The following is a 24,049-nucleotide window of genomic DNA, read 5'->3' on the forward strand; positions in this document are numbered from 1 at the left end:
GGAAATACTCCTCCTCTGCTACATCAAATAGCTCAAATGGAGTGAGTACAGAGAAAGGCAGGGTCTTTCCCTCCTATGCCATAACCAGATGACATGTCTGTGCTGCTATCCCTTCCCCAAGACAGTGCTACGTGAAATGTTTTTTATTTTTTATTTCAATGTTCTATTTATATATTTTTTTTCACGAATCTGAGGCATACACCTTGTCTTTGTGTCCCTGTTCCCTCATCTTTCTGTCTGTCTGTGTTCGTTTCTTTTTCTTTTTCCCCATAATAATTTTCTATAAATATAAGTTTATCCGTTCTGATTTAATATTGTGTATTTTTTTTATATATAACTTTGTTACTGCATATTGTATTTTTGTGAATTTATGCTGTAATTGTGGAATATTTTGCTGCTTGACTTAATACATTTTTTAACACTTGACTTAACATTTAACACTAAATGAACCCTCATTAACCACTAATATGAATGTATTAATATATAAAACACTAGGGGTGAGATTTAATAGGATGAGATATTCAGAAAGTGAGAGATTTGGGAAGAAATCTCCAGTTTTTTTAAAGTGACAATCATTTACACTGCAAAATCAGTGTAAATGATTGCCGCTTTAAAAAAACGGGAGATTTCTTCCCAAATCTCTCACTTTCTGAATATCTCATCCTATTAAATCTCACCCTAGTTGTGGCTTTGTGACATTAATATGACTAGAATTATTGGCTTTATAGTATATAAAATAAAAAGGGAAATATACACTATGTGCTATTGCATTATGTTCCCTCTATCAGCCTCATTGGTATATGTATACTGTACTGACCCTGCATAACAAACATTTCCTTCAGATTTAATAATTATAACAAAGCAGCCACATGTGAACAAATAAATATTTATTTACATTTTTTTCAATTATAACAAATATTTAAATGCTGTCCTTCTCAGGATATTGGGCTCCACTCAGTGGTGCACCTGGAGGGTGGCTTACTGATGAATGCTGAAGAGATGGGGGTGGTATGTCGACCTCCAAAACTGTAGGCGAAAAAGAAAATACTTATAAACATAGTAGTAGTTATTTAGCAATATAATATCACAGGTGCTCTTGGCTGAATGGGGGATCGTTGGTGGCTAGGATTTGTTGCAAACTTTTAAAAGGAATTAAGAGAATAATAAAGTGCACATATATTTACCTTCAGCAACATCAGCAGTCTTCTGGGTCTTTTTCAGTGGCCTTTCCATCCCTGATGAGTCTGCATTCTCTGACTGCACAGGACCATGTTGTGATGGGCCTGTCTCCTTCCCCTCCTCTGGCACTTCTTGCTCCCCTTGGGCCGGTGCATGTACAGTTTCTGTGATACACATAAGCAAGAGTAATTATAGCTTACTACACTGTCAAACATGGATTCAAATTCAGATATTTGGAAATTACAGGACCTTAAGCAATGAAGGAATAAATACATACACTCCTCACTTGATGGATGTAATTGTAAAGGAGTTGTAAATAGTTACATTACACCTGTTGCTCACTTGCACAATATTTGGTTTTGCACATATTTGAAAAGTAAATCTTCAAATATAAACAGTTAGTGGTCCCTTATAAATGCTATACTTTAACCATTTTCCAACTACCAACCTAGGCTTAAAGGCCTAATGCTGTTTAGGCCTTTTGTTTGTTTTTACAAATGCATACATTCCAACTGTCTTAATTACAGCAGAACAATTCAGCTAATTGCAGACTGTCTGACCAAACGTTATATGGCGGCATTTTTCAAAAAATATATATATTGGTATTTTTGGGAATAACAATTTCTACACATATAAGAAACAGTGCAAATGTCAAAAGGTAGTGGTTAGTGGGCAATCCAAATTTCCCATAGAGAACCTGGAAAGCTAACATACAGCCACCTGGATCAAAAACCTGTGTTGCTAATCTTAACCCTTTTGTTTTCATGCAGTTGAATATCAGGTTCGCTATTCCAAGTTTGAACAGGGGTTGCCACAGATTGGAGTCCATTCCGATTTACGGGGGTCAATATTCAATTTTTTTGTTAATAAACCACAAGGAATTATAAGTAGTGATGTGCGGATCTGGATTTCCCGGATCTCAAAACGATATCTTATTGGCTATCCGCTATCACATGCTTTGGCTCCAAAACCTGTGACTGCTGGATAGCCAATAAAATTGCGTTTTGAGATTCGGGTATATAAAGTAGTAGAGCAAATTAGGGAATCCAATTCCTTCCTTGATTTTAGGCAATTTCAATTTGGCAAATTTCAATTTGGCTTTTTTGGTCACCAAATGAATTCGGTGCGCGCTTTCAAGATTGCGGTAATATCTTTCAATGTTATTTTAATAGCCAATATTTGTAAGATGTAAGTCAATTTGTGAAATATTACTGTTAACTGCTTCTGCCCTTCCTAGTAGGGACAAAGGGAGAGCACACCAGTTCTCTAGAGACTCGACACGTCTGGCCGGTTTAAAATTTGTTTAAAATAAATTATCTGGGTGAATTGGAATCCAAATCCCTAGGCATGTAATCTGAATGCGTTTCATTTTAATATTGTTGAGATGATGCTCGTCTGGTAACATAGGAGGGTCACCAGTGATGTTGACCTTGTAGCCCAAAAGCTACTAAAATTCTGTATTATATGTATCACTATTGGTATAGAATACTGGGGATTGTACAGAAATAAAAGCATGTCATCTGCAAATAGCGAGATGCGCATGTCAAACTGTTTAATTAATATCCCTTTGTAAAGGTGAGACATTCTAAGCCTTCTAGCTAGGGGCTCCAATGCCAAAGGGGAACAAAATGGAAAATAAGGGACAACCCTGTCTTGTACCTCGTTTATATAGAGAAGGGTTCCGAAAATAAACCATAGAAATAATGCGAGATGCTAAATCAGAGTAAAGAGTAGACTGTAGTTTGTTACATTTCTTGGGGAATGAGAAATGAGTGTCATTTTATTATTGCATGCTGTTTATTGTTGCTCCTTTACTCACTAGAACAGGGCTGGGCAACACCGGCCCTCAGCATGGCCACATAGCAAAACGAATGCAAAGCATCCTGGGATGTGTAGTTCATTAATATCTGGAGGACCGGTGTTGCCCAGCCCTGCACTAGAACAATCCTCATTCCACTCCATTCCAGGAAGTGGCATGAAGGTGGTTTCAAATTGGTCCAGCATGTTGTTGTTGTCTGATTTGCTGTACACACTGCATGAAACCCACCAAATTGATAGTGATATTACTAGGTTTGATGTGCAACACATCAATTCTGACATGGTCATGTGACCGCTGGAGCATGCATCATATTGAGCATACTCACTGAGCAATGTAGGCAATTTTTCATTACGAAATAGCAAATCAGCCCGACATCACTCCAGTATATGTGCCCGGCTTAAATCTGTTACTTTTATTCTTTTAATGGGGGCAAAAATAATATGTGTAGATTGTGGTTTGGAGTTTATTGAAATGCTGCAAAACCTGCTAAGATTTTTAAACCCACAATATCTACTAAAAAAATCTACTGCGAATCTTAAATGTTCACATGATAATATATATACTGGTGATGAATTAAGGTGGACTACTACCCTCATGGAGCAGAATACAGCAGAGACGTGATTTTAAGATTGTTATACAGGCATTGAAATGTCGGGTATAGGTCATAAGGTCGACAGAACTTAGGTCGACACAGGAAATAGGTCGACATGGTCATAAGGTCGACACGAAAAGGGTTGCCATACGTTTTTTTTTATCTGTCGACTTAGGTCGACATGGACACCGTATCCATGTTTTAGGCACGGTGCGTCGCTGTGCTCGGCACACTATTAGATTCTCACTCTATGCCAACTAGGATGGATGCGTATGTCGACTTTAAGGTTGTAGATCTAGTGACCACATGGGAAATTTCATCAGCAGTGTAGTTACCAGTTTGTTTTTTTACTTTGTCACCCTCTGTCTTCCCTGCTATCTTTCCAATTTTTTTTCTTTCTCTGCTCTATCTCTCTCCTCTCTTTCCCCTGCTCTCTCTTCCCCCTGTGCACTATTTCTATCAACCCTCTCTAACTCCCATTTTGTCTCACCACTCTCTTTATTTCTATGCCCCTAGTCTCTCTTTCTCCTCTATCGCTCTACTCCCCACCTCTTCTTCATGCTTCTTCTCTTTCTTCCTCCCTCTCTGACAGTCTCTCTCTCCCTCCCTCCCTCCCTGACCATGTCTCTCTCTCACACCAACCCATTTCTCTCTGACACTCACTCTCATTCTCTCTCTTTCACGGACACCCTCTCTCTCCCTGTTTGCTATGGGGCTCACAAAGTTCTAGTTATGCCCCTGTGTCAAACGATGAAGGGCTTTGCTGTCATTATGGGGGAGCTGTGATGTTTATGGGGGCTGTGCTAAATACCTCAGTATACACATGGAGCCACGCTCATCTGTACCACCAGCACGCCGAGACAGGGACACGTGAGCGTCTCACACACTCACGTGTCTATTGCTGTGAAGGGGGCATGTGATTGTCACATGCACGTGTGCCTCATTCTTGCTGCGGTTTACCATTGGCTGCGAGAGCTGAATGAATGAGCGTGGCCCCATCTGTAGCTTAGTGGTTCTCGGGCTTTGTTGAATTATTTAATGTGGCCCACACTGTCTTTAAGGTTGAAGCTATACTCTGACAATGTGTCCTGGTAATTGCTACCGTATATTGCATTTGTATATGAGCTGTTTAATCATTGGGCTGTGCTTACAGCCAACCCCTGCATGTATTATGATTACATTTTAAGATTGTAATCTAGTTCAGCTTTTACAACATGTAGATAATAAAGGATTGGCCATCTGCAACAATTGGTTCCTTACCTTCCCTGAATATAAGGCTCTCTAATATTATATATAGCATCTCTAGGATTGCTGGAATCTTGTGACCAGGAATCTAGTACAGAGTAATGTAGCAATATCTGCTTTAGTAAATTGGTATAATAAGTCCCCATCTTCCAAATCTCCATCAGAAACAACAAGTGAAGATAGGGTAAATGGGAGCTTTTCAGAAGACAAGGATTGGTGGGTCTTAGAGCATCCAACAAGGTTGTGGGATCCAAGTTTGTTACTCTCAGGCACAGTAGCAAACAAGGAGGCAGAGTGAACAATACAGTACTGTTAATACCAAGGGAATAGCTCCAATCAATGCTATAGCACTCAGAACAGGACATGATCCATTGTGATATAGAAGATCCAGCAAACCCCTAGGTAGCTACATATCATACCAGATCACAGCAGCAATACAATGCAGCAGATGGATTAGTGAAAGGTGTGTGCTGTTATACAAAAGACTTGTCTACAGACCCTGAAGCAGAGATCAGAAAGTAGTAGCAGACACTAATGTTGGTGGGGAAAGCTTCAGGAAGGCATCACCTGTTGTTCAATTACTTGACCACCAGGGAACAGCAAATTTGCACATATTCCTTATAACAGTTAAAGATTGTTTATGATGGAGTAAAGGAATCCTTCCTTCACTGTGACCCTGGAGGCCTGTGATCATATAAAGAAATTAACAGCCAGAAGCCATGCACCAAGAAGACCATGTCTATTCAGGGGAGAGACAGATGAATGGGCCTGAAACAGCGGTAAGCCCCATGATAAGTCAAAGCAGAGCAGGGTCTTGTCATCTGGGGATCGAGAATGCCTTGCAGACAAAGAACTCGACAAACAAATGTGTTGAAAAGTCAGGTAAAATGTAGTTCAAAAACCTAGTATATTGGAACTGTAGTATTAAACCACAGCCCATTAGGTGTTAAGTTATACTACTACCTAGTGTACTATTCGTATGTTCTGCTAGGGGATATAAACCCACAAAATGGATTTGTGCATCGGGAAAAAATTCTAGGCGACCTCTCTGTATTCTTCGAACAGCACTAAGATATAGACACATAGGGGGAAATTTACTAAAGGAAATTTGTAAAAAAATAAGTGTATTTGTATCCAGAAATACACTTATTTTTGACATTTACTATCCCAAAAATGCGGCAATTCGTATTGATGTGCTATCAATACGAATTGCTGTATTTTCGGGATAGTAAATGTCAAAAATAAGTGTATTTCTGGATACAAATAAATTTTACAAATTTCCTTTAGTAAATTTCCCCCATAATGAAAGGACTTCTGGTGTTTCCCACACATGGCTTATACTTAGTTAAGCCAGGATCAGAAAGTTCTCAAGTCTCCCAGTTAATGGAAGGACTTGTTTTTTACTTAACTACTGCATGTCCAACACAGTAGGAAACCAAACCTTGGAGCTTGTGCTATATCTACATAAACATTTTAACAATGTTTATTTAATTGAACATTGGTTGTTTCCTGATGCACTGGCCTGAAATGATGGGTGAACCAACACTGGTTTCCAAGTGTATTCTAACAATGGGAACTTGATGCTCCTTGACCAGTCAGTGGTCTGTGTAATCACACATGGAACATGAATAAATTTGATGCAACAGTTAACAATTTTCTAATTTACAGATTATTTGAAATTTACAAAGAAAATAAAACACTTAGCTAAACTCGTAATGTTTTATTAGTGTAATATGAAGAAGCCAATTCCCAGACTGACTTCACTTAATGAAGCTGCGGTGTTTCCAGCAAAGTGATTTTGTTTTCTAAGTGGAAATTATGTCAAGAAATTATTTTGACTAGCACAATAGACATAGTTACATTTCTTAAGTTCATTGACATTCAAGAGCAGGGGTGGCCAAACCTGTCTTCAAGATTTACCAACAGTTCTTGTTTTTCAGGATCTATAGTTGGAATTTGACAGTAATGGCTACAGCTGTGCACCAGCTAGGGGATTTGGAAAATGTGGACTGTTGGTAGATCTCGAGGACTCTGTTCTAGAGGCATTAAAGTAGCTTGAACACCTCCCACCTGAATTGGTCCTATAGCATGAGAAACTGAAGAGGAAATTGGCCATTGTGGCTTTTGTCTCTCCTTCAATGTCCTGTTTGACAATAATCAATAGAAATATATCTATCCATGAACTCCTTCAATCCAATTGGAGTGCACATTTAGGGCAGGCATTCCCAACCACGGTCCTCAAGGCACACCAACAGTGCAGGTTTTAGTGACATCCAGGCTTCAGCACAGATGGTTTAATCAGAATCCCTCAGATACTAATTAAGTCACCTGTGCTCAAGCCTGGATATCTACAAAACCTGCACTGTTGGTGTGCCTTGAGGACCATGGTTGGGAATGCCTGATTTAGGGTAATAAATCTATTTTATCTTCACTTAACACCTTTAGAAAGGGGTTTCTGTACAGCCATGCTTCATTCTGTATCTCCCATGATCTCTCTAAATTACATGGTATATTCAAGGCCCCTGGCATCAATTGGCAAGTTTAGTTTCTCCAGCGGTTGCCTGGAGAGGGTCATCAAAAAATTTTGAGAATTCAGGAGAAAACAATGAAAGTGAGTTCAAACCTGCAGAGGGGATGATGTGGATACTATGGTCAAACAAGCCAGGTATGGTACATTCTTGTAAGAATTGATGGGAACTTTCCATTTCTGATGCACTTTCCTTTTCTGTTGGATAAATATGTGCTCCTTACCCTCAAGTTTTTGTCCCTACACTTTCTCTTTGTAAGTTTCAATGCAACTGGTTTGACAGAAAATGGGGACAGATGTATCATGCAGTGAAAAGAGTGTAGCACTGGACAAGCTGCAACCAGTTTTCCCATAGAAACCCATCCGCTTTGAGGTACAAAATGATAGCTAAAATCTGAAGTGTAAAACAAAAACTGTGCTCCATCCACCTTGTCACCCACCCTAAAAAAATAAAAAAAAAGTCACCAGCCACAAGAAGTAAGCAAGCCTAACTTCTAAAGGCATCATGTGGAAAAACAGAACTTTAAAATAAAAAGAGTGAATATAGCACCAGAGGGGTTCTCCCCTGATATGAACTAAATTCCTTGGGTGAGCATAAGAGTGTACTACCTCTCCAAATTACTGAGTTAATTTAAGGACTTTTTTATGGCACTAATCATCATCGGAGGATCTAGACTCCTCATTTTTATATGCTACATGATGTCTATGTCAAACGTTATGTCCTTTTAATTTGCTATCCTGCTACTATCACCTTTAAAGTCAGTTGCTTTATACTATATAGAGATTTTAATAAAGTAATTCTTATTTGATTAAAATGTGTCTTAGAACCTTTCTTTCACGGATGTGCAGGAACCATCACAAACTATTATAACTGTTTTCATAACAGATGCATATTAAAATGAACAGTTACCAGTCTTTCTTACCTTTTAAACCTTTAATAGAAGTAGATGTGATGGTTTTGTAGAGCACTTCAGATAATTCTTTGTCCGAAAGATCTATTTTCTCCGCTGTAAAATCCATTATTCTACGCTTAATTGTTCCATAGTTTGCCTCATCGGAATCTGACACAGAACTTAATGATGTCCAGTTATTATGTGATTGGTTAAGTGCCAAGCTGTCTTTAGAATTCCTTTTACAATCTACACCATACATCTCTTCTGTACAACAGTCACTCGATTCAGCTTCATCAATTAGGCAATCCATTTGCATATGGCGATAAGTGCTTAAAATGTCCAATCCCTTTTGGCTTTGGAAAGCTTGGAAATTATCATGGGAACTGCTGGAACATGAAGTCCAACTGCCGCAGCCGCTGTCCATATAATCTACAATAGTGTGGTCATGAGATACTGCTTCACTGCTAGCACAAGTGGCAACATTTGTGTTTGTAGGATATCTGGTGTGCAGGCAACTATAAGACAGATACAAAGATATTTTATTATAACTAGATGTTACAATACAATGTAAAAAATTAACCTGCACTTTACCCTTACACTTACTGTATACCCCTTTCACACTGCAGCTCTTAACCGGTATATTGCCGTTTTTTTTAGCCTTTTAAAACGGTTAGAGCTGCAGTGTGAAAGCGCCAGTTTGCATTTACCGGTACTTGCAAATGGGTAAAAGTAGAGTCCTACACGGTTCAGAGACGTTTTTTATGCAGTGTGAATGGCTCTGAACCAGTATATAAGACTCAGGCAGCAGTGAGCATTGAGCTGGTTATCAGCGCAGTGAATATTTAATGGGCGGAACCCGCTCAATACATATGTGCATATGTAATGAGTGGGACCCGTCATTACATGTGCGGGTCCCACTCTTTTAAATATGTGCATATGTAATGAGCGGGTCCCACTCATTAAATATGCACTGCGCTGTCTTATAGCTACTGTCTGTCCTGTTCTCCTCCTTGCTTTCACACTGCAAACCTGCTTGAGACCCGGTATTTATGTGCGGTGTGAAAGGGGTTTAAAACGGTAATATACCAGCTTTCACCTGCAATGTGAAAGGGGTTTAGTGGCTCAGACCCATTTTAAATACAGTTTCAAAATACCAGGTCTTAAAAGTTTAGGCAATGTGAAAGCAGTATTAGATTTGTAGATTTGCACATAAAGTAGTCCCATCTAGAACACTTTATGCTCCAAAAATCACACACAGTACAACAGAGATAGGGGGAATTACATTTTAAACATTAATTTTCATGTACTTAAAATGTGAGTTTACCACAACATTTTTGGCGGTAAATCAATTTTAACAGTGCAAAATAATAAAAAAATTTTGTGTGAAAGTTCCCAGCCCAATGCATGTTTGCAATCAAAACAGTGGATAAATGGTTTATTGGGGATTTTATTTCACCTGCGTGAAGGCAGGTGAAACAAAATCCCCCAAAATGCTGACTGTTAGGGAAATAGAATTTTGCCCCCAGGGATCAATTAGCTAAAATTCATTTTCATTCTAAATATATAAAGTTGAACTCCCTCCATTTTAAACCACCTTTCTGATTAAGCTCCACTTTTACTTTTTAAGCTTCTAAAATACTCCCCGGTTTTGCCAGTTTTGACTTCAATCACAAGTGATATGCACTTTTCCACCAAACGCAACTGGAAATATGGTGAGCTTTAAGCTGCTGGAAAATGAAAATCCATTTGCAGAATAGAAATGCATGTATCCTTTCATACCGAGTGGAGAACATTTTAGTGTCCAGTTGTGCAAATGGTAGGGACTTACCAAAATAGACTATTTTAAAGTGGTTCATATCAAACATTAAAACCATAGCCATTGGTGGTCTGGCGTTACAGGGAGTGAGACGCGTTTCTGTGAGCGCTCCCGCAGTTGGCCCTAAAAAACCCTGTTTCACCGAGAATTACCGGCACCAGCCCGGCTGACAGAGCCCAGCAGACCCTCGGCTACTGCCCGGCGTGGAGGCGTGGGCGCCGCGGAGTCGGGGAGGGGAGAAATCCCATCCTGCGGATTGCGGCCCTCGCCTGCCCTGAAGCCGCGGCCCCGAGTACATCCCCGCGCCCGCGACGGAGCTCCAGGACCTCGTCGCGGACGAAAACGACAACCGGAGGCTGAAGGAGGGGCGGATGCGTGCGGGGGAGACGGCGGTGGAGTGCCCCTACCTCCCCCACCTCAGCTGACCTACCAGAGGGACCCGGTGGACGGGAGGGGAGCCGGGAACAGCGAGCGCCCCCCAGCTCTGGATGTGACGGCGGCCATCTTGGATCAGGCTGCCCCGGGACGCTGCTGCTCCTGCTGCCGCCACAGTGAGTAAAACGGCTGGCGGGGAGACCAACCCCTACACCCCTGCCCACCCCAGATAAAAGTGTGCCCCACTGCCCACGCACACTATACCCCCCCTCTCTCGAAGCTACAGATAAGCAGGCAGTACATCAGTCTGTGACACAGCACAGCTGTGTTAAACTGTCTGCCAGGCATAACCCAGTGTGCAAGTCCCTTCTGGGTAGCCTCCCTTCAGTGGATCTACTACATAATAAGACCGGGCTACTCTCCTATTGCCCCATACCACAATTCTCCGGCCACTTCTGGGATCCCCCTCCCCGCCACCACCACCATTATCCTGCATCTAACGCCCCTCGTGAAGCCCTGGACCTGGGCCGTTTGGCCCGTAGACTCTGCCCCACTCTCCTCTGGGCGATCCCCAGGAAGCGTTACCTCTGGTCCTAGTGAGTGTACTGCGGTACCCTGTCACAACATGCTGGTCTAAAGGCCTTTACACTGGCGGAGAGGCCCTGACTCAGAGTTAACCGTACGAGATATGTGAACTATCACCTATTTACCTGCCTTCTACGTCACAAAGCTTGTTGGAGCCCGATCTTGTAAATTTGTCGCCAAGAGTCCCCGCTCTACCCCTAATATGCCTAACAAAAAGAATAAGGCGCCTAGGTCACTATCACAAGTGGACTTCTTCAAACTTCCCCCCGTGAGTGCTAAGAAGCATAAGGATGCCGGGGACCCCCCCCCACACTTTATCCCCTGCAGTCTCGCCCCATCCCCCCCAGGCACCCCCGCCACATGAGCACCACTCATCAGATGTAGCGGCTCTGGATAACGGTCAAGCCCTTACGGTTGGGTCTATGAAACTCCTCCTCACTCAATTTAAAAAAGAGGTCTCTGAAGATTTCAAATCCACCCTACAGGCATGCCAGAGATCTATAGACGACCTAGGCGGCCGTACTGACCACGTCGAAACCAAAATGGGGGAATTTGCCACTTCCCATAATGAACTGATCTCTTCTCATGAAGCTCTCCAGGCAGAAGTCTCCGCCCTTCGCGATAAGATCGCCGACATGGAGGACAGATCCCGCCGTAATAATATCAGAGTCCGTGGTATTCCAGATTCAGTGTCAAACAGTAGCCTGAACGATTATATCACCGAGGTCTTCCAAAAGCTCCTCCCAAACTGCTCTAGAGCGGACTTACTACTAGATCGGATCCACAGGCTCCCTAAAGGTAAAGGAGCCCCAGCTGAGGCCTCCCGCGACGTGCTTATGAGAGTCCACTTTTATCATATAAAAGAGGCAATATTAAAAGCCGCAAGACCCTCCGAGGATTCAGCTAACACGCTGGGGTCTCTACAGTTATTCGGAGATCTCTCCCAAGCTACACTAGCCAAAAGACGCTCCTTCTACCCCGTGACAACGGCTCTTCGCAAGGAAGGCATTCCCTATAGATGGGGCTTCCCTACAAAGCTTCTACTCAACAGAGGCGGCTCAACGGTGGTCCTCTCCACAGTGGAAGAAGGGATGCGATTCCTCTCCAACATTCAGCATAGCAACACCACTTCATCTCCCCGTTCCGAGGGTGGGCTCCAGCGGGTCTGGTCTGCCCCGGACGGGGACCAATGATCTACCCTCCCTCTACAGGCGCGCGGGCCCTACGTCTCAGCGCCCTCTGGAAGCGCTACAAGGTACTCTAAATTATGGGTAGTAGATGCCTAAAGTGACTACTGCTAAAACTGGACTCTTTCCCATTGGTGGACGAGTGCTCCCTCGGACATACCTCTGCAGAGAGCCCTAATGGACTGACGTACTCACGGTTCCTTGTTGGACTCTAATTCTAGTTTTCTCTTCTCTCTGTTTCTTTTTGTTTCTTTTTGGTGACCGGGTGTCCCTTGGGGCTATATCTATGCAGCAAGTTGGGTCTCCTTGGGCCCGACCCCTACAGGATGCCCGGCCTCCTTGCGCATCTCCCAGGGAGTGCTCCCCTTGGGTGCTGGTCTGGGACCTTGCGCCACGGGTGAGTTTATCTATACGCTGTATATTGTCAAATTTAATTGTTCTTTAGCCTAACAGTTTTTAGGTCAGGGGCTTGTTTGTTTGATTGCTCCAGGTTCAGTCAGGCTAGCTTTAATAGTAGTTTGGTTCACAATAGTTGTATATCTGTTTCTGTGGTCTCTCCGCCCAATAGACCACTACCCCCCTTGCGTAACCAAGGTGTGCCATGGTTTGGCACCCTATTCCCCCCCTGGCAGGGGGTTCGTACTCCCCTTCCCTTTTTTTGTTTTTTTCCGCCCCCCTTTTTAACCCACCACCTTGTCGCAATACTGTTTGCCCTTTCAACCCACATACTCTACATCAACTATCACGCCAAGCGTATCCCCCTTTAGACAAATATGGTTAACTTTTTATCTATAAACGCCAATGGCCTCAACTCCCACAACAAAAGGAAAATAGCCCTGAACTTTTTCCGAAAACACAAGGCCCATATAGTTGCAGTTCAGGAAACGCATTTCATATCCTCAGCCCCGCCTCTCTTTCATGATAGATTCTTCCCGGCCTGCTATACGGCCAACGGCCCCACCAAGAAAGCGGGGGTGGCGATTCTTTTCTCCCAGAATTGTGACTTCTCTCTCACCTCTCAATATGCAGACCCAGAGGGCAGGTTTCTTATCCTGACCGGATTACTAGACAACAGGGAAGTTACAATAGTTTCGTCCTACGCTCCAAATAGCAAGCAGATCTCTTTCTGTAGGAAACTGCTAGACAAAGTCCATCAGCTAGCAAAGGGGGCCTTAATAATCTTGGGGGATTTCAACCTCACGCCAGATCCCTCCTCAGATAACTCAAACCCGCATTCCTCTGTCAGGTCTCGCCCCCCCTCCCCATCTAAAGGTCTACAGGCCGTATTGGCGGAATACGATGTGTACGATCTATGGAGGATTAAAAACCCGACGACTAGGGACTACACGTTCTATTCCAACCCGCACAGATCGTACTCCAGAATTGACCTAGCACTCTCAGACAAATGGTCCATTGGCACCTTCAGTGAGGTAAAGATTCTCCCCAGGTCTTGGTCAGATCACTCCCCACTTTTTTTGAGGTGGGCCATTAACGAGAGAGTCACCTGCCCAGGCCCCTGGAGATTGGGGACCCATAGCTTAACTATACTGGAGTCCCGGCAGGAGATACATGAGTCCCTTTCCCAGTATTTGTCTCTCAACTCCCCGAAGGACACATCTACATTCACTCATTGGTGCGCCCTAAAAGCAGTGGTGCGGGGGTCGGCAATTAAAATTGCCTCCAAAATCAAAAGGGAGAGCAGACAGACGCAAGCAAGCGCAGAGGCGAACCTAGCGGCATTAGAGGCAGCCCATAAAGCAGACCCTTCTGATAGCGCTACCTTGAAATCCCTAAAGGAGGCAAGAGATAGAGTTAATAGCCCATACCTTGATATAGTCCACCGCAATATCGCTAGGCTCAACCAGAAATATTACCTCTTAGGCAACAGGGCTGGGAAAATGCTAGCGAGGAGGCTGAGGGGTAGACGGGCGAAGGAAAAGATCCGCATGATTCACACTGATAAAGGTGCAAAGGTGTTCGACCCGAAAGAAATAGCGGATGTCTTTTCATCATACTATTCTAAACTGTACAACCTAGGTGACGACTCCGAGACCCCCCAGCCGACCCTTGAAGGTATAAGGAGGTTCCTAGATGACATCCTCTTGCCTTCCTTGACCCCCGAGGTTTGCATGTCCCTAAACGCCCCCTGGACCTTGACGGAAGTCCAGAGGGCAATTGACGCTCTCCCAGCCGATAAGGCCCCAGGCCCCGATGGATTCCCCTCAAACTTCTACAAGACGTTTAGGGACCAATTAGCCCCTGTACTGGTTAGTGTTTTTGACGAAGCCTCGAAAGCTAAACAATTCCCCCCCGAAATGCTGGAGTCCCGCATTGTGACGATAGCCAAGCCTGGCAAATCGCCTTCTTCAACACAAAACTACAGGCCCATAGCTTTACTTAATACCGACTTGAAGCTATACGCCAAACTGGTAGCTAATCGGATAGGCCCCTTGCTCCCCTCTTTGATAAAGAACGACCAGGTAGGCTTCGTCCTAAATAGACAGGCCCCTGATAATACCAGAAGAGTTATTGATATTATCGAATTTTGTGCTGCAGAAAAGGCCCCCCTCTTAGTCCTCTCCTTAGATGCGGAGAAGGCCTTTGATAGGCTCCACTGGGGCTTCATGCGAATGACACTAGAGAAATTTGGATTTAATGGTTGGATCCTCGACTCCATTCTGGCCCTGTACTCTCACCCCTCCGCTAGAGTCTTCACGAACGGGTGCACCTCTTCCAGTTTTAAGATATCTAATGGCACACGCCAGGGGTGCCCCCTCTCCCCCCTGATTTATGCCCTGGCTATAGAACCCCTAGCAGAGCGCATCAGAAGGGACAATCTCATTATAGGCCCAACAATAGGTAATATATCTCATAAAATTAATCTATTTGCTGATGATGTTCTTCTGTGCATTCTAGACCCAATCAATTCCCTTCCGGCCCTACACAAAGCCCTCTCTGAATACTCAAAAGTCTCCTACTATAAGCTTAATACCGGTAAAACGGAAGCCCTGCCCATAAATATTGCCCCAGAAACGGTCACCAAATTGAAGGAAACCTACAAGTACGCTTGGCAGACTTCATCTATAAAATATCTTGGCATACAGCTTGCGTCAGGGACCCACCTAGTTGACGCTAATTATAAACCATTACTTAAAGCCTTCTCAGACCTAACCAATGAGTGGATGTTACAAGATGTCTCCTGGCTGGGCAGGACAGCGGCCGCTAAGATGGTCCTCCTGCCAAAATTAATGTACCTCTTCCGAGCGATTCCTAGACTCCCCCCCAGGGCCACCTTACAAAAGTTCAATCAAATCCTATCTAAATATATTTGGAGAGGGTCCAAACCCAAAATAGCTAAAAAATGGTTGATTTTGCCCAAGGGGAGCGGTGGAGTGGCTTACCCAGACCTGGACCTCTATGCAGAGGCGTGTGTCCTGAATCAACTGAGAGACTGGCTCTCTGTTTCAAATCAAAAACCCTGGGTACAAATAGAAAGCTTCTATACAACTCCGGCCCAGCTGTCGGATATGCTCTGGCTCCCCAAGGGGATCGCACGTACACACGGGACTAATTGCAAATCTATCCAAGTGTCTCTGGAGGTATGGCACAGACATTTAAGCAGGCTAGACAATCTGCCACTCCCGGCCCCGTTCCTCTCCCTTAAATCCCTCGGTGCAATGATTCCGGTCCCTTACCTTAATAGATGGATAGATAGGGGGTTAACAACTCTAGAGGGACTGTTTAAAGACGGGCTCTTAAGAAGCTTTAGGGATCTACAGGACAGCTTCAACATTCCGAGACAGGATTTCTTCATCTATCTGCAGCTGAGAAGTTGGCTCCAGACTCATTCCCAGTCCCCCAGATTAGCAACAAAGCTCCCCCCTGACATTGAATTAATAATTAAATCCCCCTCCCACAAAGGAGGAATCTCCAAGTGGTACTCCTACCTCCTTTCTACCCAAATTAGACATAAAGCACCTTTCCAAACCAACTGGGAAACTGACCTGGCCAGGCCCCTCGGTGAGGAGGACTGGGACAGTATCTTTAAAACTTGCTTTAAGCTCTCCAGGTGTCTACATCACGCGGAGATGTTCTTTAAGCTCATACATAGAGCCTACTTCACCCCGGAGAGGCTCCATAAGATTTGGCCCTCAGTCTCGAACCTTTGCTGGAGGAATTGCGGACAGGTGGGCAATATATACCATGTGTTTTGGAGCTGCCCCGCTATCCAGCCACTCTGGGTGAAGGTATTTCAGACCCTGAGTATCATTGTTAAACACAACATAGTACCTGACGCCGCCGTGGCTCTTCTACACGTATTCCCATGCACTTTGACGGCAGCCGATAGATACGTAGCGGGTCAGATCTTCGTGGCCACAAAGGCAGCGATAGCGAAACTTTGGAAATCCGACAAGACCCCCACCATGGACGCTATCCTTAAAAAGGTCCACAAGCACTTTACATTCGAGACCACGGGGGCCAAATACTCGAGCTCCCCTAACTCTATTCATATTAAATGGTTTAACTGGTCCCTCTTCTGTGACGATTATGGCAGATCTAATTTAACATCGGAGCTACTAGATGTTACAGATTTAGGCTGATGCTCTTACTTATGTGTTGTTTTGGGCATGTTACTGATGTATAGATTTTTGTCTTCTTTCCTTATGATATCAGCATTGTAAACAACAGTGATTGTCAACTGTAATCATATGGCAAATGTAAGCGACATCCTCCCCGCCCCCAATCTCCCTCCCTTCTTTCTTTTATGTTCCCCCCTCCCTCCCCTCCGTTCTCATAAAAATAATGGAGATGGTCCCTCTGGGGACAATTGTGTTTCTCAATAAAAATTGAATTTGAAAAAAAAAAAAAAACCATAGCCATTAAGGGGAAGATTTATCAACCTTTGGAGAGCGATAAAGTGGAGAAGTGGAATCAGCTTTTGATTTTTCTAGCACAGCCTGTAAAAAAAACACTTAGAAGTAGAATTGTTGGTACAAGATGAGTATCCTTTATTCAAATATCCGTTATCCCAACTATTCCGAAAACCATACATTGCAGAAAGTTAAAAACACTACTGGGGACATCTGTAACAGTACTACTGCGGACATGATATGTAACTGGTACTAAATATGTACAAGAAAATGATTGCTTAGCATTCAAAGTCAGTGGCAAAGATAGTACACAAACTTTGTTTTATGTTTTGAAATCTTGTTTTATACACAAATAAAATATATTTGTGTGTATTTCATGTTAGATGTGCTCGTACAACATAAATGCAAGATACCTCAAGATACATCATTGAAATATAAAAATATTCTGACATACGGAATAATCTGTTATCCAAAATTCATCTGGTCCCGAGCATTTTGGATAAGCCAGGGATACTCAACCTGTACCATACTTTATCTCTCCAATGTATCTCTTTTCAAAGTTTAATAAAACATTTTTATTATTATATAATATTAGTTATTGTGGCGTTTTTTTGGTTTCTTATAACAAAGAAAAACTTTAAGGTGCCCACACACGGTGCGATTTGAACTTTTTAGTTCCAATCACAATGCTTCTATTTCAAATGGCACATGTTTACTTTGCCTTGCGATGTTCGCTCCCCTGTAGTCCTTATCGCAAGGCATGTGCAGGCAGGTATTTTTAAACTAGTTCCCATGTATGATCTATTGTAGTGTAGTAAAAAATTGGGTGTAGATCACATCTCATGTAGTCAGGGCTGGTGGTAGTCATTTTAGTGCCCCAGGCAGAAGGGGGGAGGCCCCCCCCCTATCACCCGCTCGAGGGGTAATGCGCCGCCGGGTCACTCCACGGGGGATCCCTGCACAGCCGCCGCTCCTTGGTGCTCCAGGGCCACTCCCTCCCTGTGAGCTAGGCTTGGCTCCCATACATCTCACTCACCGCCTCCGGCCGGCCTGGTCCTCATCTGCTCCCTGGAGCCATGTCACATGAAGGGAACACCTCCTCACCACTCCCAAGGCTGCTGCCAGCCCTACCATCCCCCGCTGAAAATCACAGGCCGGAAGAGTTCCTGCATAGTGCCGCCGGGGATTACTGATCAGCGCCACTGCTCACCCACTCTACGGTGGGGGTGGGGTGCGGGCGCTGCTGCTGCCGCTCACCTCACCTGGCTCCAGGGTGGGGGGGGTACACCTGCTCCATCCCAAGTGCCGCCCTCCAGTGGCTGGCGCCCTAGGCAAATGCCTAGAGCTGCCTAGTGGTGGCGCCAGCCCTGCATGTAGTTCAAATCATCACCAGTATACAGTCCAAATAGTATATCACAAATTGTATGGCTCAAATCGCACCTCACACACATCTCACCATATGTGGGCAGCATTAGAGATGCTCAGATGTTTGCTAATACGTAGCCCAATCTTTGTTGTTGTACATTTACTGTAAACCTAACCATACCTTTTTATGTACCAAACATATGTAGAACGTAGTGTTTCTTTTGTGTGTATATTGTTTTTGATAACCCAAATATATCCCATCAATTGCACTAGTAAAGATCCAGTTTGACCATTCCTCGCAATGAACATTATTCCTATTGTTTAGTTATGAAACTATGGGGGTTATTCTGGTTTCTTTTCTCCCCCGCACATTCGCAGAGGGAAGCGATGATTGTTTTGTGTCTGCGCTTGCACATTTATGTCCCACTATTATTGTAATTTGGGATTAGATGTTCTATATTTTACAGTGCATTTTCTTCCATGCTAACATGGTTTCTTTTTGGATATTTTGCTACATTTCTACATTTGCTATATTCTTAATATCTTCTACATTCCTGTCTTTTTGATGGTGGTATTCTTCTTCTCCAACAATTTAGTCAATTATTAATACATCTGAAATTATTTACCTGCTACACAGCGGATTATACTCAGTGACTGGTATGTGTGAAATGCTTTTTTCCAATATAACCAAGGAATCCTCATTAGACTGAGGCAAACACCTCTCATCCTGCGCAGCCATGGACATGGAATCCACTGAGTTGTTGCTGACTATACTTGACTGTGAGGAGATCTCACTCTGGCTAGAGTCCGATAATTTATCAGCTTTATTGGATGATAGAAGGGGATAAGCTAAAAAGAAAAAGACAATGGTACAAGACATAAGATATATAATTAAAATACTTCTTCAAGCAATAATAATATTACATGAAACTTATGCTGCTTTCACATCATAAATGCCGGATCTCTGGCGGGATTCTGTCCTGGGAGCGACCCGGCATTTGTGCTAACTAGAGCTCACAGCGACCAGGTTTATTGGTGGGTCAGTGACATCATCAATGTGGCGGGAAGGAGTGGTGGTGCGTCATATGGGGGCGAAGGCAGCACTAAGGTGACGCTGCTGTGAATTCGAACTGGGTCACTCATCCAGGGTTACCCATTCACACTGCCCAGCGAACCGGGTCTGACACGGGTAGAACCCTTTTTTTACCTAGGTTGGACTGCCGCAGTAGCGCACCCAGGGGGGTTTCCGAGTACCCAGAAACATTATTTATTCCATCTGGGAATCCCTTTACAAATCCTGCATTTGCCCCTGTGCCGGTTGCTGGACCCATATTATTTGTGAGGTGTGAAATGGGTATTAGAAAGTTCGGTACTTGTTTCCTAGCACGGCGCCCATCGCATACCATTACATAAGGTATGCGATGGTATGCGATGCGATAATCGGGGAAATGAGCCGGATAGTACAATTAAATATCGCACAGCATCGCATGCCACCAAATGGCATGTGATGCGATTTTTAATTGTACAACCCTGATGGGTGCTTACATTGTTAAATGCACCCCCATTGTCCACACAACCCACACTATCAACGCCGAGCCCGCGAGGGGCGGTGGTACGCGTCCTCCGACCTTTTCATACCCCCACTATCCACGTCGGCGTGGAGTTGATTTTTAGATAGTGTGGCGAGCGCAGCGTGCCTCCGAGCCTGAGGCGTGGTGAGGGGACGCGGAATACATGTTAAGTCATCCGCGTCCCCTTGCGGGGCTCGCTGCGCTCGCCACGCTTCGGGCTCGGTGGTGTGCTGCGCTCGCCACACTATCTAAAATCAACTCCACGCCGACGTGGATAGTGGGATTATGAAAAGGTCGGAGGACGCAAACCGCCGCCCCTCACGGGCTTGCTACGCTCACCACGCTTCGGGTTGGCGTTGATAGTGGGGGTGGCGTTCACAATGGGGGTGCATTTAACATTGTAAGCACCCATCTGGGTTCTTGTACAATTAAAAATCGCTGAGATATATAAGATGCTGTAAGATCAAAATCATGGGCGCCGTGCTAGGAAACAAGTACCGAAAGTTCATTTAGATATTATGGGATCCTATTATATCAGCATATATATATGCAACTTTCCAACTTTTACAAATGAAATATTACAAAGCATACACTTAAAGCAAACTAAATATATGTTGCTGCACCAGGCTAGCTATGCAGAAAGCCTGTGCTTTCTACTGCCAGTCACCAAAGAGGAGACGATAAGCATAACATAGCTGCCTAGGTGATATATTTTTGATAACTATAACAGAAAAATATTTTAACTGCGGCTATAAAAAAGATCCTTTTTTTGCTAGTTAAGTGAAAAGAAAAATGGGACACTTGGTTACATACACATCAAACATACAATCATTTTCTAGATACTGTATATTTGTATAATCTAGTCACACTAGATTTCATATATCCTCAAGTGCAAGGTGATCAGGTGATCCTTACTGCATGGCATATTTTCCTTGGTAGGTCCTTTTTTGCGGCCGGAATATAGGTTTACTGCAGGAACTTGCAGAACTTGGCTCATTCTGTTGTGTTGATGTGTGTGAGATTTTGTTGCTTGGCTTGCCGACCTCACAAGGACTGGAGACACATCAAATTTTGCACATCTTTTATCACTTACATGTTTGGTCACTGGGAAAAAAAAACATAATATTTTAAATATTTGCACAAGTGGAAAAAAAAATAGAGGACAAATAGCACAACCTACCAGAATCCGTGCACTGCCACGTGTAAATGAATTTATTTAAGGTGAAAAGCAAGAAATAACTAAAAACTCAATAAAAAGAAACAGAGAGAAAGTGAAAAGCTGCCCAGAGGGGAGAGCTGCACTAATAACTGAAGAAATCTTTAATGATAATAATGATTTATAATGATTTTACATTAATAAAAACCACAATCTTAAAAGAACATCAGTGTGGGTGTAAAGGTATGTATTGTTGATGTGAAACCTGAGTTCTCTTTAAAAAAAAAAAAAAATACATTTTTTAACATGTTGCAAATTACAGGAAAAATAATGGAATGATCTCCCAGTCTGTGGGACCATAATAGATTTCAGACTATAGGCTCATACACACTGGGCGACTTTGAGCTGAAAGTCTCTCAAAACAGCATGTTTGAGCGGCTTTCAGCTCAAAGCCGCCCAGTGTGTATGGCCCGGTGGTGAGTGTTGAGCGCTTTGAGGATGGCTTTGCATAGCGCGCATCGCAATCGCACCGTGTATGGGCACCTTCAGTCCTCAAACACCTATAGATTACAAACTGTCACAAACAGGCCCGCTATTGTAATGTACAACACACTGGGCCAAATGTATTAAGGGTGATAAAGAAACCCAGTCTGTACCATGACAGTTAGGAGCTGATTGGCTGGTCCTTTATCACTCTTGATCACCCTCCACTTCATCACTTGTTACGTCTCCATATATTTGGCCCTTTGTTTGGAGGGGACTGGTGAGTCTGTATGCTTTTTTTCCCCTAATAGTATTAGTGACATATAATAGTAGGGCTATATATTAACAAATGATAAGTGCCATAAGCGCTAGGGTCTGGTGAAATGGGACGCTTGTACCAATATACAACATATAGTAAAGCATTTACAGTTTCTGCATATTTGTAATGATACTGTTTTATGGCAAGCATGTGCAACCAGCCAAATTACCATCTTGACAACTGCAACATCCAGCAGAACAGGGGTTTGATGAGTAAACGTACCTTCTACCCCTGCCCCCATAACCCTAACCCTCCCTACCTGCTGCTAACCCTACCCCCCCCCCCACACACACACACACATTACCCCTACCTTCTTCAGATGGTATCTCTTTATATTCACATCCTACCTGACAGGAAGCCAGCATGTGTACCATTTTAGGAATGCATGTGCATGCTACTTGGTATCCAGGAATAAACATTCCCCTCCCATCACCATCTAAGACACCTCTCCAGCTGGCAGAGTTGAGCAGCCAGAAGAGCCATGGTACATGGAATTACACCAGTACCTTGTGAGATAACAGACCCCGGAATTCATACAGACCGGAAGACGCACAGAGACCAGCAAAGGGCAAAGAACGTTTTGTGAACCTAGGGGCTACAGGATGCCAACCCCTAGAACACAAGTTCCCACCTACTACATTCCAAAATATTCCTATCAAGTATTCAGAATGCTCTTCCTCTATATTTTTGAAACATTTGTTTTTCACCAGCACAAACTGATGCTTACTCCAAGTAAGTTGTAACCCACTTGCAGTCTGCAACACAGTCCTTTAATCTTTTCAGGACAACTGTGACTTATTTTTTACATTATAACCGGTTTCCATCATCTATACAATGACTTTGCTTGATATTCGTAGTGTATACCTGTTATTACATTTATATATATATATATATATATATATATATATATATATATATATATATATATATATATATAAAAGGAGCAGTGTAACTCTGATATAATAAAAGTTTTAGAATACTGTATCCTAATCAAATTTAGATATAATGTATTCCAAGTGTTGACCCACTTCAATGTTTATTGTATATGCTTGCAAATAAGGACTTTGGGTAACCCTAGGGACCAGCTGCTACCATCCTTACTTCTCTTGTAGTGAAGCGCATAGTCTCTCCTCCTAGCTCTTTACTTTACCTATCTCACCTCCCTCAGTCTGCAAAATGTCCATGCCATAAAGAGAAGTTGGTGGAATGATGGAAGCCTAGGTAGCTACCATGCTAAGGGGTGGGTGGGTCGCTCTGCTTACCTCCCTCTGGACAGTGTTATGTGTCTGACTGCAATATACCATGCAGGACATGGTCCACTGCTACCATTTTTTAAAAAGTCCTCTCTGGCTTGCAGCAAAATTCAATACTACAGCCCACAATACTACAGCTCACTCACAGGTGTCCAGATTTGGTCCACTTTAAGAAGCGTAAAATGGAACGCGTAAAACTTGACTATGAACAGAACCACGTTTACCATTGGCTGACTGGTGGCTCTAACCAACAAGTCCAGTATCAGCGAGGTCATAGGAATAGAACACGCGCCTTTAAGCCTATGGGGGGGCGACAGATTCATCTATGGAAGGGCTGACTACTAGTGACTCGGACAATATCACAGATAATGTGAGACGTCGCCCTGTACCGATCCCTTTAGGAGTGCGGACACGCACAGAAACCGGCACTATTGGACGCACCGAGGGGGCCAACACCAAAGGCAGAGCAAGAAGCAGGGGACGACCCCCCTTGAGAACCTAGTATGTAATCTATCCAAACACGTTTTGACTGAGCATGAACTAAGTGTCCTGAATAAGGGCCTTTCTTTTGTTCCCACTGTTAGATGTGATGAAACTAAATGGGAAATTGGAAAATGTAAGTTGTCTAGACAGTTAAAACTCAAAGAATACTTCAATAAAAATGGTATTGATAATGTAAATAATGTGTCTGAGATTCAGGTACAATTGAAATTGTTACAACCGAGGTCAGTGTTTGAACCCTTATCGAATAATGCCACAATCAAACTGTTCAAACTTTGATTGCACAAGATATTCCTGAGGATGTTAAAAAAG

General features: G+C 43.4%; 1 protein-coding gene across 4 annotated transcripts in view; it reads right to left on the reverse strand.

Annotated features, from left to right (window-relative positions):
• Positions 1-870: 870 nt before the first annotated feature.
• Positions 871-24,049, reverse strand: part of RAPGEF6 (Rap guanine nucleotide exchange factor 6) — a 139,245-nt gene continuing 116,066 nt past the window's right edge. For all 4 annotated transcript variants that reach the window (XM_083181897.1, XM_083181895.1, XM_083181896.1 and 1 more), the window contains 5 exons: positions 20,941-21,129; positions 19,081-19,303; positions 8,286-8,770; positions 1,185-1,343; positions 871-1,026 (listed from right to left, as the gene is read on the reverse strand). In XM_083181897.1, coding sequence (XP_083038023.1) covers positions 920-1,026; positions 1,185-1,343; positions 8,286-8,770; positions 19,081-19,303; positions 20,941-21,129 — 1,163 coding nt within the window. In that variant the 3' untranslated portion in view covers positions 871-919. The remainder of the gene's footprint in view (positions 1,027-1,184; positions 1,344-8,285; positions 8,771-19,080; positions 19,304-20,940; positions 21,130-24,049) is intronic.

Source organism: Crinia signifera, chromosome 4, assembly GCF_055691185.1.
Source record: "Crinia signifera chromosome 4, ASM5569118v1, whole genome shotgun sequence".
In the NCBI taxonomy this organism is placed as follows: domain Eukaryota; kingdom Metazoa; phylum Chordata; class Amphibia; order Anura; family Myobatrachidae; genus Crinia; species Crinia signifera.